This window comes from Carya illinoinensis, chromosome 5 (genome assembly GCF_018687715.1).
Source record: "Carya illinoinensis cultivar Pawnee chromosome 5, C.illinoinensisPawnee_v1, whole genome shotgun sequence".
Taxonomy (NCBI): Eukaryota; Viridiplantae; Streptophyta; class Magnoliopsida; order Fagales; family Juglandaceae; genus Carya; species Carya illinoinensis.
In genome coordinates this window covers 31,810,141-31,829,205 of record NC_056756.1, presented here as the reverse complement: position 1 = coordinate 31,829,205, position 19,065 = coordinate 31,810,141, and the positions used below count along the sequence as shown (strand labels likewise).

Here is a 19,065-nt window from a genome sequence, read left to right as displayed (position 1 = left end):
GCAAATCAACACAAATTGCTAAGAGAGAAAAGAACTTATACTAGAAAAGACCAACACATATTCAAAACTATTTAACAGAGTGACAAGTTGAATTAAATGTAAAGAAACCTAAGTCTTGGGCAACCTTCTTGTAGTGAGTAGTCCACTAATTCATCTATGTCAGCATTTACTTCAAATGTCATACCAGTCTAGATTAAAACATTTGAACGATAATCTCATATACGCCCAACCAAGGAATTGAAAAGAAATAATTTCAATAAGTTTTCTATCAACACAGCTTTAACTAATAAATACAAAGTAGTGAAATTTTCCACACTTCAAGTATCTAATGTGTTGTTAATCTACAATAGATCAAAAAGAGTGAAACAAATCCAAGATTTCATTGAATACGAGGGTGAAGAAACTCAAAGAACAATGCAATTAAACATAGTCTAAAAGTCGAATCCCTTGAAGAATGAACACTACTCGATGGTTTCCTTTGACTTAGGGTTCAGAAAACTACCCCCCTTCATCTCAGGATTCAACCATAAAAATAAAACAGAACAAAAAAAACTTCTCGACTATAAAATAAAAGGAAGAACCAGAAACAGCAAAAAACCCCAGAAGTTTCTTTTGCATTCCGTCCAGGCCACCTCTTCTCCTCCTTTCTCCTGCTTTTATCCTTGCCTTTTCCATCCTTTGCTCTGCATCTAACCAACTCCTCTCCAATTCCATCCGGTTCCTTCTAGAGGGTAGAATCTATAAAACACAGATTGAGGGGTTAGGTTTCGAGTGTTAGAGGAAGCCGAATTGTCCTAAGTTTGGTGTGGAGGTGTAGTGGGTGCATTAAGAGTGAAAAAGTCTGATTTGCCCCTTATTTCTTTTCCTTGACCATGGAGTGTCCCTTGTACAAAAAATAATGATTACATGAGTATTTGTAGAGAAACTTAGATAAAAAATCTTTGATTTAAATACTCATTATCCACATTATTTTCACTTAATCACACACCCCCAAATTAGCTTGTTGCTAGAACCTTATGGTTGATGCAAAACACATATTGATTCTCCACAGAAGTTTATACATCAGTTAGTCAAACTTCCAAATGGAAACTAAAAGGACTGCATCCCCCTGAGTGTGCATTGTGATAAAATTTTCAAGGCTATCCACTAAAGTCTATTCATTAAAGGTTCATCAGTAGCAGCTTATAAAGAAACATCAATGATCTTACTCTAACTCAAAATCATTGCAATGGTGGCTTTCATGCTATTACACTTTAAAAGGCCCCTTGTTTTTTTTTTTTTTTTGGTGGCCCCGGTAATAGGCAGCCTTTTCCACTGCACTTTACTTTTCTTGATCTCTAGCCTGTCCCTTCTCTCTCTCTCTCTCTCTCTCTCTCTCTCTCTCTCTCTCTCTCTCTCTCTCTCTCTATTTTTTTTTAACAAAAGTGAATGTCCAGGGGGAATCAAACTTATGGATATGCGCCTATCCACACTTCTAAAAGTTTAGATTATCCCTCCCTAAGCCATTAGGATATGGTTCCTTAGAGTTTTTTTACAGCTACAGTGATGAACACCCACTTATGGAACAAAAGTGTTGCTAGGACAAACAAGTGTATATAACTCAGTGTTTAGCAGATTTATCAAAGTTCACTATTGATTGAGACAACCTACCAATGGATAAACTTCTATTTTGAATTAACATCTCCAACTTCAAATGCCACTGTAGTTCATAATTTCAAGAAATCTTTCCTTAGGCATGAGGTTTTGAACATATCAGAAAAAAAAATGATGAGTGAGTGAAAAGGAAAACATTTTTCTTTCAAATCTCAAAAGAAAATGTCATGCAGCAACTCATAATTGTGTCCTAAAAATTATGCTCCCAACCCCAACTAACATTAGACATTGTCCTCAATGTATAACAACTTGCAAATGAGGGATAATGACAAAAGCAAAAAGAGTATCTAGTCATGCTATATGTAAAAGGGAAAAGAAAATACAACTAATAAAGAGAGAAAATCTGCAAAAACAACAAAATTAATTGACAAAATGCAAATACTACTGAGCAGTTGGGTAGCTAGGGTCCTGCAACATAGTTGTTGCAATCTCAGGTGAAAAGTTGATCAGGAACGGTTTAAGCCTCTGACCATTTACTTTGAAAATGTTTCCATTTTGAGGGTTCATAATCTCAACAGCACCATGTGGCCAAATTTCCTTAACTACATAGGGTCCACTCCATCGAGATCTAAGTTTACCAGAAAACAAATGAAGTCTGGAATTATAAAGCAAAACTTGCTGATTGGGTTCAAAAGATTTTCTGAGAATGTTTCTATCATGCAAAGTTTTCATGTGTTCCTTAGTAAGTCTAGAATTCTCGTAAGCATCTCTTCTTAATTCCTCGAGTTCAGAAAGTTGTAACTTCCTCTTAGATACAGCCTTATCCATATCAAAAATGAATTTTTTTTATAGCCCAATATACTTTGTGTTCTAGCTCAACAGGAAGGTGGCATGCTCTACCATAGACTAATCTATAGGGAGACATGCCAAGAATTGTCTTATAATCAGTTCTATAAGCCCACAATGCATCAGTTAACCTTAATGACCAATCTTTCCTGCTAGGATTCACTATTTTTTCAAGGATCTGTTTGATTTCCCTATTGGCTAACTCAACCTGACCATTTGTTTGTGGATGGTAAGGTGTAGACACCTTATGATGAATTCCATACTTTTTTAGAAGGGCCTCCATGGGTCTATTACAAAAGTGTGACCCATTGTCACTAATAACAGCTTTTGGCATACCAAACCTTAACACAATGTTATCTTTAAGAAATCTAAAAACTACCTGATGATCATTCTTTTTGCAAGCAACAACCTCTATCCACTTAGAGACATAGTCTATTGCAACTAGAATGTAAATATTTCCAAAAGATGGGGGGAATGGTCCTATGAAATCCAAACCCCAATGGTCAAAAATTTCTAAAACTAAAACTAGCTATAAGGGCATCATGTTCCTTTTAGTGATTCCTCCTAATTTTTGACAGTTTGTGCACCTTTTACAAAATTCAAATGCATCCCTAAACATGTGTGGCCAGTATAACCCAGATTGAAGTATTTTGGCAATTTTTTTTTAGCAGAAAAATGTCTACCACAGGGTTCAGTGTGACAGGAAGTGAGGACTAAGTGTATGTCATAGTTTAGGACACATTTGTGAATTATTTGGTCAAAACAATACTTGAATAGGTAGGAATCATCATAAAAAAATACCTGACCTCTGACTTAAACCTCTTCAAGTCTTGGGTGGTCCACTGTGTTGGTGTCATTCATGTCACCAAAAAATTGACAATATCAGCATACCAAGGAATAGATTCAATTGACAAAATATTTTCATGGGGGAAAGAGTCAGAAATAGGTAAAGATGATGCAGCCTCTCTGAAGGAGAGCCTGGATAAATGGTCAGCCATCACATTTTCTACTCCTTCCACATTTTCTACTCATTTTTTGTCTTTAATTGCAATGTCAAACTCTTGGAGGAGCAGCACCCATCTGATAAGTCTTGGTTTAGTGTTCTTTTTTGTCAACAGATATTTCAAAGCTGCATGGTCAGTGTAAATGACTACAGGTGACCCAAAAATGTAAGCTCTAAACTTGTCTAAGGAAAAGACTACTGCAAGCAACTCTTTCTTTGTGGTTGAATAATTTTTCTAGGCCCTACTCAAGGTCTTGCTCACATAATAAATGACATAGGGTAGGTTGTTTCTACGCTGACCAAGAACAGCTCCTATGGCATTTTCACTAGCATCACACATTATTTCAAATGGGAGGGTCCAGTCTGGAGGTTGTATGATTGGGGCTGTGGTAAGTAAATCCTTGAGTTGCTCAAATGCTGATTGCTGGTCTGTAGTCCACTCAAACTCATTGTCATGCATTAGCAATTTACACAAGGGTTTAGAGATGGAACTAAACCCTTTTATAAATCTCCTATAGAACCCTGCATGCCCCAAGAATGACCTAATGTCTCTCACGGTTTTAGGTACAGGTAGTTTAGAGATTGTGTCAATTTTTTATTTATCCATCTCAATACCCTTAGAGGACACTATATGCCCTAGTACTATACCCTGTTGAGCCAAAAAATGGCATTCTTCCCAGTTGAGCAGTAAATTTTTCTCCTCACATCTGGTCAAAACAGTTTGCAAGTTAGTTAAACAGCTCTCAAAAGTGCATCCATAAACAGAGAAATCATCCATAAATACCTCTAATCTATTTTCAATTAAATCACTGAAAATACTAAGCATGCATCGTTGGAAGGTAGCGGGGCATTACACAGTCCAAAGGGCATCCTTCTAAATACAAAAGTCCCAAAAGGGCAGGTAAAAGTAGTTTTCTCTTGGTCCTCAGGAGCTATTTCAATCTGATAATAGCCTGAAAAACCATCCAAGAAATAATAGAATGCATGGCCTGCAACTTTTTCTAAAACTTAGTCCAGAAAGGGCAAAGGGAGTGGTCTTTCCTAGTAGAAGCATTAAGCTTCCTATAGTCAATGCACATCCTCAATCCTGTGGTCACCCTTGAAGGTATTAATTCATTTTCTTCTTTTCTTACCACAGTCAATCCTGATTTTTTAGGAACCACATGAATGGGGCTGACCCATCTACTGTCAAAAATTGGGTAAATAATACCCACATCCAACAACTTAAGTACTTCAGTTTTGACTACTTCCTTCATTGTGGGGTTAAGCCTCATTTGCATTTCCCTAGTTAGTTTGGCATCCTTTTCCAAATAAATCTTATGGGTACAAACTAAAGGGTTAATACCCTTAATATCACCCAAAGTCCATCCGATAGCCTTTTTGTGTTTAGTTAGGACCTCTAGTAATTTTCTCTTTTGACTATTAGTTAAGTGAGAAGAGATTACCACTGGAAAAGTTTGGTGAGGACCCAGAAATGCATATTTCAACTAGGCTGGTAAAGGCTTGAGATCCAAGGATGGGGTCTGCTCTCCAGAAGATTTAAGTGGTTTTGTCACTGGCTGAAACTGTTCAAAATTTAGCTTACATTGTACTTCAGCTGGGTTTCCTACAATTGATGCAGAAAATAACTCGTCAGTCCCATCATTAGACATATTGATGTTTTCTAAATCGATTAGTGAATCACAGAGTTGATAGGATAAAGGGCAGTTTTCTGAGATAATGTTGTCCAACATTTTCACTTCTTGGACTTTTTCCACTTCTTGGGGTTGCCTACATAGATTAAAAATATTCAGTTCTAATGTCATATTCCCAAAACTTAATTTAAGCACACCACTTCTACAATTTATTAGAGCATTGAAAGTGGCCAGAAATGGCCTTCTCAATATTACTGGTGCTTGAAACAAGGAGTTTGTTGAAAGTTTCATGTCAAGAACAACAAAGTCTACTGGGTAATAAAACTTATCAACTTGAACTTAAACATCTTCTACTACCCCTCTAGGTATGTTTATCGACCTGTCAGCTAGCTGTAGGGAAATGAAGTAGACTTTAACTCTCCTAAGCCAAGTTTTTCATAAACACAGTAGGATAAAAAATTTACACTAGACCCCAAATCAGGTAAAGCATGCCCAATTTTTGAATTTCCAATCATATAAGCAATAGTGGGTGAACTCGGGTCCTTATACTTGGGAGGAGTGTTGCTTTGTATGATTGCACTGACTTGTTCAGTGAGAAAGGCTTTCTTTTTAACATTCAATTTTCTCTTAATAGTGCACAAGTCTTTAAGAAATTTTGCATAAGTGGGAATTGTTGAATAGTATCAAACAAAGGTATATTGATTCTCACTTGTTTAAAAACTTCAAAAATTTCAGTATGACACCTATCTTTGTGCACAAGGGTCAACCTTGTAAGAAAAGGTGCAGGTGTTTGAAAGTTGTTCACCTCACTTTCAACATGTTTAGGGATTGAATCCTTACCAATGGTGGCTGAGTCAGGAGTGGAATTTATCAAGATTTTCCCACTTCTCAAAGTTGTTACAGGTTTTACTAGTTTAGTGTTGGAAGTCTCCACTGCCTCTAACACTTGATGAATCTGCCCCTACGGGTTAGGTTGAGGTTGAGCAGGGAATTTTCCTTTCTCTTGAGTGTGTAAGGTCGTGGTCAACCTCATCGAGGATCCTCTAATCTCATTGATGGCCTGTGAAGTCTGGTTGTTGATGGTGGCTTGCCCTTGCATGATCTGTTGAAGGTTTGCTGCCATTTGATGGACATTGTCCTCAAGATTCCTCCTCTACCCATGAGGTGCTGCAGTAGGATACTTAGTTGATCCTGATGCATCTGACTATTGATTTCCTGTGTATTGAGAAGGGCCTGGTGAATGATTGGAGGGTTGGGTTGACTGCTCATTCCTCCAACTTAAATTTGGGTGGTTTCTCCAATTGGGATTGTATGTATTAGAGAATGGATCTAAAAAAGGTTTAGAAATCATGTTAACAACTCCAGATTGGTCCAGTAACAATTCTTTAAAAGTTGGGATAGTGGGACAATCATTAGTAGGGTGTCCTATGTCCTCGCATATGTTGCATTTTTCAAACACTTTTTGAACAACCTAAGCCTCACTTACTTTGTTTGTGTCTATGGTTTCTAATTTCTTAGTAAGCATAGACACTCTAGCATGCAAGTCATCCACTTCCCTCAAGTTGTATTCCCCTCCTCCAGTTATCTTTAAAGGTTCAGTTCTATCATATTCATCTTAAACATCCCATGAATGAGTATTTTCAGATAAATAATCAAAATATTCAAAAGCCTCATCTGGTTCTTTATTGAAGAACTCTCCATTATACATTGTCTCCACAAATTATCTCATCTTGGGTTGTAAACCCTCATAGAAAAAACTTATTATCCTCCAATTTTCATACCCATGATTAGGACAAGCATTGAGTACAGCTCGAAACCCAAAATTCCTTATTGTAAAAACCCAGATCCATCCAAGTTTTGGCCTGGGTCATAACCCGAGTATACCCAATTCGGATTTGAAATCTGGATTTCAGCCCGGGTATATCCGAATATTCAATCCAAAACTCGAATGAACAGCTCTACTTTTGATCCAACAAGAAGCATTCAAGTTAAAAAAAATAAAATATAAAAAGTAAGAAATCTGGAGGAATTTAAGTTCTAAACCAAACAAAATAAAATACTAATATGATTTTAAGGATCATGTTAAAAACTAGGCTAATAAGATGTTAAAAACTAGCATCCCTGCCCGCCCGTGCCTATGCTCGGTTGGTCATAAGAATATGCACACGATATTAGAAACGATCATCCCGTCTAGTCTCATTCTATAAAAATCTCCCATTTAAAGCTCTTGGGATTCAAACGGTTTGTAAGATAGCTGCTCTTCAAGCTTCGATGATCCTTTCCAGAACAAAGGGTATCTATCAAGCACAACCAATTCAAATCCGCCATTGCTTCAATCACATCCATTCTCAAGCTTACCGCACCGTTCGTCCCACCAAATCCAAAACTAAAGCTCGCCACGAACAACGACCTTTCAGACATCCCCAGAAGCCTCGCAAGTCCATACCTTTCGTCACCAGTGTCAAAGAGGTACGAGACCCAGACGAGGCCTTATGTCTCTTCCACGATTACAACCAAACTGGCTTCAAGCACGACTATCCCTCTTACTCTGCTCTCGTGTACAAGCTTGCTCGCTCTCGCAACTTTGAAGCTGTAGAGACCATTCTTGGTCTTATACAGGACCGAAATATTCGGTGCAAAGAGACCCTTTTCATTGCTTTGATTCAACATTATGGGAAAGCCAATTCCGTGGACAAAGCTATTGAGCTTTTTCATAGAATGCCTTCTTTTAATTGTGTCCGTACACTGCAGTCTTTTAATGCGCTTCTGAATGTACTTGTTGATAGTGACCGGTTTTTGGATGCGAATGAGATTTTCGCTCGTTCTCGCCAAATGGGTGTTCGCCTGAATTCAATTTCATTTAATGTAATGATAAAAGGCTGGCTTCGGAAGGGTGAGTGGAAACAAGCTTGCGAGGTGTTTGATGAAATGCTTGAGAGAAACGTGCAACCGAGTGTTGTGACATATAATAGTCTTATCGGATTTTTGTCTAGAAAGGGTAGTTTGGATGAAGCAATGAGTTTGCTCGAGGATATGATGCAGAAAGGAAAACATCCAAATGCTGTGACATATGCATTGTTGATGGAAGGTTTGTGCTCTGTCGGAAAGTATACAGAAGCAAAAAAGATGATGTTTGATATGGAGTATCGAGGGTGTAAGCTGCAGCTGGTGAATTATGGTGTTTTGATGAGTGACCTTGGAAAGAGGGGGAAGATTGAGGAGGCAAAATCTCTACTTCACGAGATGAAGAAAAGGGGGTTTAGGCCCGATGTTGTGACATATAATATATTGTTAAATTACATGTGCAAGGAAGGTAGAGTGACTGAGGCTTATAAAGTTTGGATTGACATGCGGCTTGGAGGTTGTAAGCCGAATGCAGCTACACACCGGATGATGGTTGATGGATTTTGCAGGGTTGGTGATTTTGAAGGAGGTTTGAAGGTATTGAATGTGATGTTGACAGGTAGGCATTATCCACGTCCAGAAACATTTAAATGTTTGTTAGTGGGACTGTTGAATTGTGGGAAGATAGATAATGCCTCTTTTGTTTTGGAGGAGATGGAGAAGATAATGATTCGTTTTGATTTGGAGGATTGGGAAACCTTAATCAGGGATGCTTGTAGTGGAGATAGAAGTTCCTGTGGGCTTCTAACTGAACTGGTTACTGCTAAAAAATGTGTAAGGGAAGATTGTGTGACATTGTTATGACCTTTTGTGGTTGTGGTGGTAAGGCCCTGTCACCAGGGTAATTGATGCTTGAGCTTAATAATCGATGGGGTCCTCCAGGCTTTAGATACACAGGGAATCATGTATGTTCTGAGTTAAATGGCGACAAGTAGACATCTAAATGAAGAGTGATCGTTTGTTGGTTGTTTGCCTAACTGCGTATATAATCCCTTCTTTCAGTATGTATGGAAAAGGGGAGATATGATTTTGCAGGCCTCTGTGAGCTCTAGTTACTGATGCTTGTGGTGGATCGGTAGAGGTGCTGGTGATTCATGAGAACCAATCTTTGCTCATGGGTAGGCTTCAGGAAGAGAACAAAATTTGATGGTTGAACATTAATATATATATATATATATATTTTCACTTTCCATGGTTATTTTGATGCCAAGGCATAGCCATGGTCACACTGAGCTTACTTGGAGTTATGGGCTACAGCAATGTTTCATCTCCGTTTCTCCAATTTTTATTGGGGGGGAAATGAAAAATATCACTTGAACATGTAGATTGCAAGTCTAAATATCTCCTTGCATCATTTCCCTTCTGAGATTATTATTGTAATAAAAAGGTTACCACCTATTTCTGAAGGGTTAATAGAGAATGTTGAAATTTTGAGCTTCGTGGCTTTGAAGTTCTTGGGCAGGATGGAGTACCTTCTATAGTAGCACAAGATAGACGATGGAATTTATATGAATCCCAGTTGAGTAAACTCTCTAGTTGCGCTCCTAAAATCCAGATCAACCTCTAATAAAAGGGCGTCGGATGTTAGGTCAACATGTGATTGATCCTTTTAGATGATGCTACGATTCTTAGAGAAATTCCTAATAGGGTGCTACCGGGGTCATGTATAGGTAGGAAAGTTGCCTCCTGTTGCCCACTCCTACCATTGTAGAATAATTTGACAAGACATTGTCACGCTCTGTAATATTTTACAGGATGAAGAGGATTTCTTCCTTTATCTTATTGGATCCAAATTAAATTAGAATGGCTTTTCCAGATGGTTGTCGAATGCCTTAATGTAAGAAAATACAGCGGAAATATCTCAAGCATAGCTCATTGAGTTGCTCTACAAATTTATCTAGTTTAATAAACTTCAAACGTCTCATTTTAATTGCAAAGTGTACTACGTAGTATAGATTAGAGTAACACTCAATATATCCACAGCCTAAATACTATTTCAAGAGAGATTTCACTATACAAGTAATTCCAAGAACCAATGAGGGGTGCTATATATATAGCCCACCCTGCACGGCCTGCCAGCCTTTACTCTGCACGTTAGATGTTACAAGCCATGTAACGCATGGGTTACTTGTGCTTGTAACACACAGGAGGGGAGGGGTTTGCCCACGTGGGTTCCCCTCCATCCAACACTTAGTTACGGTGCTCATGTTCTGTTTCCTTTCTATTAGGAAGGCATGGTTTAATAGATTCATTATTCAGCTGTGCGGATGATAAACCTTTACTAACATTTTGGGGTTACTTCCATATGTAAAATCTGGGTGGAAATGGAAATAAAGTTGCATAATTCATGGATGGTTTAATACATAGTTAAAAAAAAAAAAAAAAAAAAAAAGGACTACATCTTCCTGGCTGCTTGCCAACATACTTTAGCCTTTAGGCACAAAGTTTCAAACAAACATATATAACCTTCTCTGCGACAATTTAGGGGAAAAAAGAAAAGAAAGAAAGAAGAAGAAAAATTAGCCATTGCATAAGGTAGACATTAAACTGAAGAATTAGTAGATGCTGATCAGATAGATGAAGTCTGGATGGAATACCCTTTTGCATTCGTATATTTCCCAGTTCCTAGCCTCCACCTATAGACAGCTGAGACTCAAGTGCAGCAGCCGTGTATGTTCTCCTTGTGGTGGTAAGGCTCTGTCACCAGGGTAATTGATGCTCGGGCTTAATAATCGATGTTTAGATACACACGGAATCATGTATGTTCTTAGTTAAATGGCAACACGTAGACATCTCTATGAAGAGTAGTCCAACAAAACGACGCCAAGACATAGACGAAAATAAGTCCCTTACCACTTTCTCAAAATACGTTATGTTTATTTTCTAATTTAAAGTATAGAGTGGTGAGCACTGTGTGCATATTGGACGTGCAGTGCCTGTGTGCGCAGCGCATGCCTCCCCAGCATGAACGTGAGGTGCGAGAGTTTTCCGCTTGAGTACTTCAAAATAGTAGGAAATGAAAGGAAAGGTAAGCAATGAAGCTCACCCCGAGGCGATAGGCATAACGGGCATTTAGTCCGTCCGCATCACAAGTGAACAATGAAGCTCGCCCCGAACAACAAACCCGTGCCGTCTCAGACAACGAGCGTAGAAGGATCATCACGCACTGAAGGTCGGGCGAGCATTGAAGCTTGCCCCCGAGCAACAAGTGTAGCGAGCACTAAAGGTCAAGCGAGCATTGAAGCTCGCCCCATCATTGCGGATGCTGTGCCGGCAACCTCGTAGTTCAATCCAAGAACTCGATCGGAGTTCTATCCTTCAACCTCGTGGAACCACGGGAGCAATACTAGGCTGTGCTTTAAGCACAATAGCATTAGCTAAATGGTTTGGATTTGCTTCCCTCAAACTTGCTATTTAAATTTCGTTGAAACTGACAAATTTGGATTTTTGGTGTTCTCCACATGAACCTTCTCAGAATTCTATGAGGCTCCAAAAGAGAATGGGTAAATGGGAACACAGAGATAGAAAAATTGATAAACAACACATTTTACTCGCTGGTCTTAATCAACAACACTTGGCGTCCTGGTTCAACCATGAGTCTCGAAGCATGCAAGTGAAACAAAAGATATGCAAGCGGGACAAATCAAAAAAAAAAAATCACAATTGTGAATAGTCATAGGGGGGCGAACAACCTTCGTCAAGTAAAATAAGACCTTTAATAAGCCACAATCAAGTGGCTGTAGTTTAGTGGTAAGAATTCCACGTTGTGGCCGTGGAGACCTGGGCTCGAATCCCAGCAGCCACATTTTTTAACTTTTTGTTGTGATTGTGATAAATTCTTATAATGGACTTCATTTGTTTTTGTTTTGTTTAAAAAGTATTGACTATGGTTTTATTTTTCTTTAAAATTTTTAGCAAAAAGAAAAGAAAAAATTCACACGTACTTAACATAATTTAAGTTCAAAGTAATAGGTCTAGGCCCATTAGATGCGAAACTTGCTTCCTCAGAACTCTTCACCCGAAAAACGGTTAAAAAAAAATCCCAAGATCTTAATTTCTTAACCACCAAAGAATTTGGATTTCTTTGAACTAATAAAATACTTATGACGTTCTCAACCAGTTTCTCGATAAATAGACACAACCAGTCAACTTTGGGAATGAGGGTAAATATTTAGAGGAGCTCTTTGAAGAGAAAGGTGGGAAGGCAGAGTTTGATACGAGGAATGGTTCTCCCTCGGTGATTATTTTGCGTTATTAACATTACCCCGCATATAGTTTAGCACATGAAGTCTAAATTTGTTTATTTTTTGATTGGCAGTGTCCAGGAACAGACTATAAAGTCTAAGATTTAAGGTCATGTTTGGATATTGAATTAAGTTGAGATGAATTTAATTCTTTATGAATAGTAATAAATTGAAATGGTTGAGTAAATTTTGTAGTCTATCTAAAATGAATTTAGATGTATTTAAATGTTAAAATGAATATAAATATATTTATAAAAAAATTAAAAAAGATTAAATGATTGTCATGTATAAAGAAATATTGAGTTGAAAAAATTATGAATCCCACGTATAAAAAAGTTGAGTTAAGATAAATTTAATAATTTGAGAGCTGAATATTTTGTCTAGTTTGGTTATTCAACTTATCTCATCTAATCATTACAACTTTTTCAAATTTCAACACAAAATTTAATAAATAATTTAACTTTTTTAAGTCATAAAATAATAATAATATTAAAAAATAATATTATAATAATATTTTATTCAACTTTTAACTTTTATCTCAACTCAATTCAATGTCCAAATGCAAAAACTAAATTGAATTAATCCCAGTTGAATCCAACTTCTAAATGGGGCAAAGTGTCGCATTTACAGGTTTCCATATTTTCTATGTTAACTCTTTTCAAAACTCGTCGTATACAATTTACTCAAATAGAATGTTACATTCCTCATCGACAATCGTTCACATGGGACAGCTCGCGTTTACAGCGGTAACTTCATAAGGGCGATTCAGTTCAGGTTCCACAACCATTCAGTGGAAGAACGTGACAAGGAATGAATGACTCGAAAACAATTAAACATAAAACTCCATGCCAACTCTCTCGATCAAAATTTTCTGTGACTAAAATTCAGTCTATGGTTTTAAATACAAGCAAGAGGGCATCATTAGAACAAGCTTAAGTTGTAAAAAAATAAAAAAAAAAGTATTTCCAAGAGTTGAGGCAAACATACCACCACAAATAGGTGCCGATTATACGAGTCGAACAAGTTCATGGTCACTGATGGAAGGCAGAATTGAAGTTTAACAATGATCAGGCCACGCTGCAGCTTCCAAGGAACGAGGTCAGAGAAGAGATGCCTGCAGTTTGATTTTTTGGACCAGCAAGGCCTACTCATATGTCTAAATCAATTGTCAATAAAGGATGGATTTTAAGTTTCTTACCATGCTTGTAAACTATAGGCCCCGGCGATACTCTAGTTGCTTGGTATTCTCTAGCAATATTTGCCAACCAAACAGAATATTTCAAGAAACCCGTCATGATGTACGTATAGAACAAGTTCAAGTTCTTGATCGGTTGTACTTATAGAACAAATGATGCAAGCGCCTACATGGAGATGTCATTGAGCATCTTTCAAAAACAGAGGCCACCCGAGAAATTAGAAATAAATCTAAAAATGAGATGGCCAACATTTGGCTAAAGGTAAAATGTTCTTACTTCCCGGATGTAATTTGCTACTGCTTTGCAGCCTTCAATTGCAAGTTGCATGACATTTTCAAAAAGGTCTAATGATAACTTGGAATCCATCTGCTTCAGAAAACATAACAAATGAAGTACTCCACAAATAATTCTTTATGCTGCAAAATCAACCAAGAAAAACTGTATATGGAAAATGCACAATCCTAATCCTCAAAGGTATCAGATATTCAATAATACAAGTAATCGAAAAACCTAAAACCACTAAGCCTAATCCTCAATATTCAGGTTGACTATATGCATCGGAGAAGAATCCGTCAAGAAATATTACATCCAACTCTGTAAATTCCAAATCCCAGTAAGGCCAACTGGCCTTGGGGACAGATATTTGCATGAACCTTGGCCAAAAGCAGTTGATCGATTGATGGGTAGGGTATTGCAGGCAAATAATTATAGTTTGAGAGAGAGAGAGAGAGTTGATTTCTTTATAAGTGAGCCTCGGTTAAACCTATAAGACATATAGAGAAGAACAAATAAGAACAGATGTTAAAATATAACCTGAAGAAGAGTCACTTTGTCCAACTTAGGTAGAAACCCTACAGTGACATCAGGACCTCCAGCACTATCTTCTACATAGTTCAAATCTGTTCACGTAGCAATTTTCTAAATATGAACTCATTTGGACAAAGCTAAAATGAAGATGTGCCAACAAAACAGGAAAAGAAATTAGAAGGGATGTAAATTTACCAAGAAGAGGAGTGCTATTAAGGTACCCAGCACTACATGAAGTAACAAGATCCTGCAAAGGAATCCCAGCATCTGCAAGGGCCAAAGTTGCAGCATTGATACATGCAGATCTAGTCCCTGCAGAAATTGAATTCCCAATTCCAGAAAAGAATTCAACAGAACATTTTAGTTTGATTTGATTATGTATTCAACTAGCATTTCCATTCACCGGCACTATAAATGTCAAATACTTAATGCAAGTCCTTATATTATTTCCTTTTCATGTACAATAAGTGTCTACATGTACATCACCATGTAGACACTTATTGTTTCCAACCAAATGGCAGCATCACCATCAACCAAACATTGCTTAAGAACAACGTGGAAAACATATAAGCATGTATCTTACAACAAAAATTGAGCCAGATTCTGCATGTATAATCTTACATAATAATTTCCCTATGAGCCTCTGTTGCTTAAAAAACAAAATAATTATAACAATAATAAGCCACTCATACAAAATCCCCAATCTACTATCACACAAACAATGAGAGAGAAAGGAGCATCAATCCATGAAATAATTTTAAATGAATTGATGACCATCCCGGAGTAATAATTGTGCATGAATTCAATTGAGTCTCAACATACCTCCATCAGCTTGGAGAACTTGGACAAAAATATCTATCTGCAATATAAGTAAACATGGCTTCAGCAAAAGAACTAAGCAACACACACTTATGTAAGAAAGGTTTTCAAGATGTTGTAATATAACCTGAGCAAAAGAACTAAGCAACACACACTTATGTAAGAAAGGTTTTCAAGATGTTGTAATATAACCTGAGACCGAGGCATCAAATGTGTCATTATGCAAGCTTCCATCGTCTGGCGAATAACCAGAGATATCTCTGTAGATCGTCTGAGTGCAAGAGAACTCTTATCAATAAGCAAGCAAAAGATAAAACACCTTTGATTAGGTGATGCAGCCAGTATAATCCTTAAAACCAATCACAAATGTTTCATTTTCCACAATAGAGAGAATTCTTCCTAAAATATTTTCTTGGAATTATATCAAACTCATGTAAAAGTTTACAAGGTTACAAGGAGATAAAGGGCTTCTATTTTAACATGTTGTTTCTGTACAACACGTGCACAATTATATCTGAAACCTTTAATTCCTGTTAGAATAGAGGAACTGATGTCAACACACTGGTTTGGCCAAGATATGTGCCTGCAGGCTGCCACTAAGCTAAAACATCATAACCCGAAACATATATTAGAACCACAATGCAGCATATAAGACTTTGTCCCTCCTTTTGTAAGATCAACAACTTAGCCAAGTATTGCAACTGAAGCGAAAAGTAGACATCCTGTTTCATATTGAAACTACTACATCGTGTAATAACCCACTTATACAGACAAATCATTGAAATCACAAAACGTTCAAGCGTACGATAGTATTAATGCCACTTAAGCAGAATTTTGGTTCATCAATTAGCCACAGATAAGATATTTCAACTAGAAAAATTCTATGCAGTTACAACGGCATCCTACACTATTAAGTAGGTGATACCTGCAATCATACCGCTTTCTACAAAGAAGACTAAAGATTAAATCAAAGCAACGAATAGATGTTAGGTGACCGACCATTTAAGAGGATCACCTGTCACCTTTTGGTTTTCTCATTCGATCCCCAGTACTAAAGTTAGCCATGCTATACTCGCAGCGCACCTGAAACATTATAAAAATAAATAAATAAATAAATAGAGAGAGAGGGAGAGAGAGAGAGAGAGAGAGAGAGAGAGAGAGAGAGAGAGGGGGGGGAGAAGAAGAAGAAGAAGAGAAATAAATGAACGAATTTAACCCTAAAAATCAAAAGAATATACATATAAAAGACTGTTACCAGCGCCTTGTCACTAATTTGTTGACTCCAATTTTGGACCTGCAAGCAAGCACGTCATTTACATCGTATAGCAATAACTTGAAAAAGAACTCATCTTGCAAAGTACAATGCCCAAAACAGGACTGATTGTTAGGTACCTCTCTAGGGCCATATACTGCTGAAATGACTTTGGTGTTACCCATCTCAAACACGGCCGACCTGTGATTCATTCAAAGAATTGAAAAAAGAAACGTAAAGTATGATTAGAAAGGAAAACAAAAAAGGGGGGAAAAAAAAAAGGTTGAATCAAGGGTTTAGTACCCGTCAGCTTTAGCCACAGCACCAATCTCTGCTCGAATTTGTCTCATCTGAAATAATTGCAGAAACAAATAAAAGCGCAGCAGAACAAAACATGTTGGAATATACAAACTCAGATTGAAGCTTTGGAATTGAAGTCAAGGGAAGCTAAACAGAAAAGATGAGGTTTCTAAATGACAGATAAATTAAGTTGAAATGCAAATGAAATAAATTAGGTAATGTTAGTTAGTATACGTGTCTATAAATAGAAATGATGTAAAGGAAGTTTAATACAATTCAGTATTCAGATCATTCAATTCATTGAGAATTTTGCATTAAGTTTTCCTCTCAATTTTTCTTCCATGTTTCTATTTCTCTGTTCTTGATTCTTCAAGTTACAGATTCTACAAGTTACAGAATTTTACAAAACAAGTAAACGTGGATAATAGGGTAGAGAAGAGAATGCGATTCCATGCGATTGGTGAAGATAACAATTACATTCGAAAAATATGGAAGGCTCATTCTCAAAAGTATGGTAAATAGGATAAGCGAGAGATAATACTTCCATGGGACGGCGACCATCCAAGCGAAGTCCTTCGGGGCTCACGTACTCCATCTCTGCTGCACTCTCGAGCTGCAATGAAAACTAACAGCGATGGCTACCAAGACACAAGCGTCGGTTGGAAAGCACTGCCAGTCGTTGGGAGCATGTCGGTCCGGACCGGACCAAACTTTTAATCGGTCGGTTTCAGTCTAATAAACTGTGAACCGAGACCATTCGATCCGGTCTTGAGATCTATAACTTTTAAACCGGATCAGTCTATTCAATAGACTGAAGTCCTATATACTTTTTAAAAATATTTTTAACAATTCAATATATTATTTTTATAAAATAATTATATAAGTTAATGATGTAATTTTTATCTAATTTATTATCATTAATCATATAAAATATTTTTTTAATAAGTTAGTTACATAATTTACATTCATAATTTACTTAATTTTAATTTATTAATTTAAATAAATTTTTTTATTAATTTATTAAAAATAAAAAAAAATTTAAAATAAATAATTGAATTGGACCGAACATACTAATAGCTACCAATCTAATCACCCCTATGAATATTCAGTCTAATCCAATCCAAAAAAATAATAATAAATTGAAAATTTTGAATCACCACTCCTCCAGACAAGATCGAATCGAAACTATTTATATCCTACTCTCCTCGTAGCGCTAGCACGGGCCCTTCCTTCGATTAATAGCGTGTGCAGTAATATGTAATTAATTATTTATGACCAAATTACTACTCTGTAACAACATATTTACCATAATATAATAAAACAATATTATTAAATATAATAAACAATATTTTAAATATATGAATAACTACTATTTATCACCGTGGGATAGATCAGCTTTTTTTTTTTTTTTTTTGAAATAGATTTCATTTCATCCAATGAAACCGAAGTTACAACTGTGACTAATCAATACAGAAAAATCTAGATTACTAGCCAAACTGCTCAACTGTGAGGGGCTCCCCCGCCTATAAATTTTTTTATGGCAGACATTGTCTTAACTTCTATATACTCTCAATTGATAACAGTCAATTGAGAAAATGCTCTGTTAAAAAACAGAACTGAAACAACCTATCTTCCGAAAAGAGAGGTACTAACACGCTCCAACCCCCTTAGGAGGAGGAGTATAAACACTCACCTTCCTCCAAAGGAGGAGTGAGACAGTCACCTACCTTCCTCCAAAGGAGGAGTGAGACTCCACTGCCATGGATCTCAAGTCCAATAGCCTATTTCTTATTATTTATAAAGTAAAACAAACAAAGTACCTAAAAAAAAAAAATACATGATCCAGCTTAAAACAAAAACATATGGGCCTAGTCTAAGCACATGGGCCCATTAAACAACTAAGACCATGGACCAAGTCTGATTGCAAGAGGAGTTAGGGTTTCATCACAAACTTTACTGCCGCCTCCCACCACATGCCTCCACTTTAGAGATCGTCATTACTTTTCGATAACATCCACCATAGGGTTGCCGTGTACTGGGCAGGCCAGTCGCATCTACAACCAGAGCATTTTCAAGAACCTGAGTTTTAGGCTCTGTTTTATGCTCTAAAACCAGAGCATTTTCAAAAAAACAACCGACTGAGAACCTGAGTTTTAGGCTCTATTATATACTCTATTTTATGCTCTGAAACCAAAGCATTTTCAAAAAAACAACAGATTGGGAGCAACCGACCGAGAAGGGGCACAAATTAGACTTTATTATCTGTTTCTTAACCAAGTTTTCTCTTGTAAGCAACAAATTATGGTAGGCTTTCCACAAAAAGTGCTTCATAATTCCATGAACACTAAGCCCCCATATCATTTTCCATTCCTTATCATCATCTCTTCCATTAGAAGCTTCCCATAGTCTCCTTCTCTTTCTTCTATGCTCTAGATGGTAGGCATTTTTTAAACTGAAAACTTCCCAT

General features: G+C 37.0%; 2 protein-coding genes, 1 long non-coding RNA gene and 1 other non-coding gene across 11 annotated transcripts; 2 read left to right on the top strand and 2 right to left on the bottom strand.

Annotated features, from left to right (window-relative positions):
- Positions 1-364: 364 nt before the first annotated feature.
- LOC122308902 lies at positions 365-11,523 on the bottom strand. Its single transcript, XR_006242276.1, has 3 exons — positions 11,027-11,523; positions 10,578-10,677; positions 365-738 (listed from the first exon to the last, which is right to left on the bottom strand). It is a non-coding gene; the product is annotated as an uncharacterized LOC122308902 (long non-coding RNA).
- On the top strand, positions 7,209-9,418 carry LOC122308901 (pentatricopeptide repeat-containing protein At1g07740, mitochondrial-like). The gene has a single exon (XM_043122178.1). It carries the CDS (start codon positions 7,348-7,350, stop codon positions 8,782-8,784), a length of 1,437 nt encoding a protein of 478 aa, XP_042978112.1. The 5' UTR covers positions 7,209-7,347; the 3' UTR covers positions 8,785-9,418.
- A 190-nt stretch (positions 11,524-11,713) lies between the features above and the next one.
- On the top strand, positions 11,714-11,785 carry TRNAH-GUG. Its single transcript has one exon. It is a non-coding gene; the product is annotated as a tRNA-His (tRNA).
- Positions 11,786-13,039: 1,254 nt separating this feature from the next.
- Positions 13,040-17,327, bottom strand: LOC122308967 (exosome complex component RRP41 homolog). 8 transcript variants are annotated; one of them, XR_006242301.1, is made up of 12 exons: positions 17,140-17,327; positions 16,602-16,648; positions 16,439-16,499; positions 16,302-16,340; positions 16,062-16,129; positions 15,239-15,317; positions 15,050-15,086; positions 14,423-14,539; positions 14,234-14,319; positions 13,697-13,786; positions 13,423-13,585; positions 13,040-13,368 (listed from the first exon to the last, which is right to left on the bottom strand). XR_006242301.1 is itself a non-coding variant. In XM_043122261.1 (12 exons), exons 1-11 carry the CDS (start codon positions 17,191-17,193, stop codon positions 13,435-13,437), a joined length of 726 nt encoding a protein of 241 aa, XP_042978195.1. In that variant the 5' UTR covers positions 17,194-17,327; the 3' UTR covers positions 13,040-13,368; positions 13,423-13,434. The 8 variants fall into 8 exon arrangements, 5 of the variants coding, with proteins under 5 accessions (XP_042978195.1, XP_042978194.1, XP_042978193.1 ...); XR_006242299.1 differs by having other exon boundaries at positions 13,040-13,338; XR_006242300.1 differs by having other exon boundaries at positions 13,040-13,301.
- Positions 17,328-19,065: the final 1,738 nt, after the last annotated feature.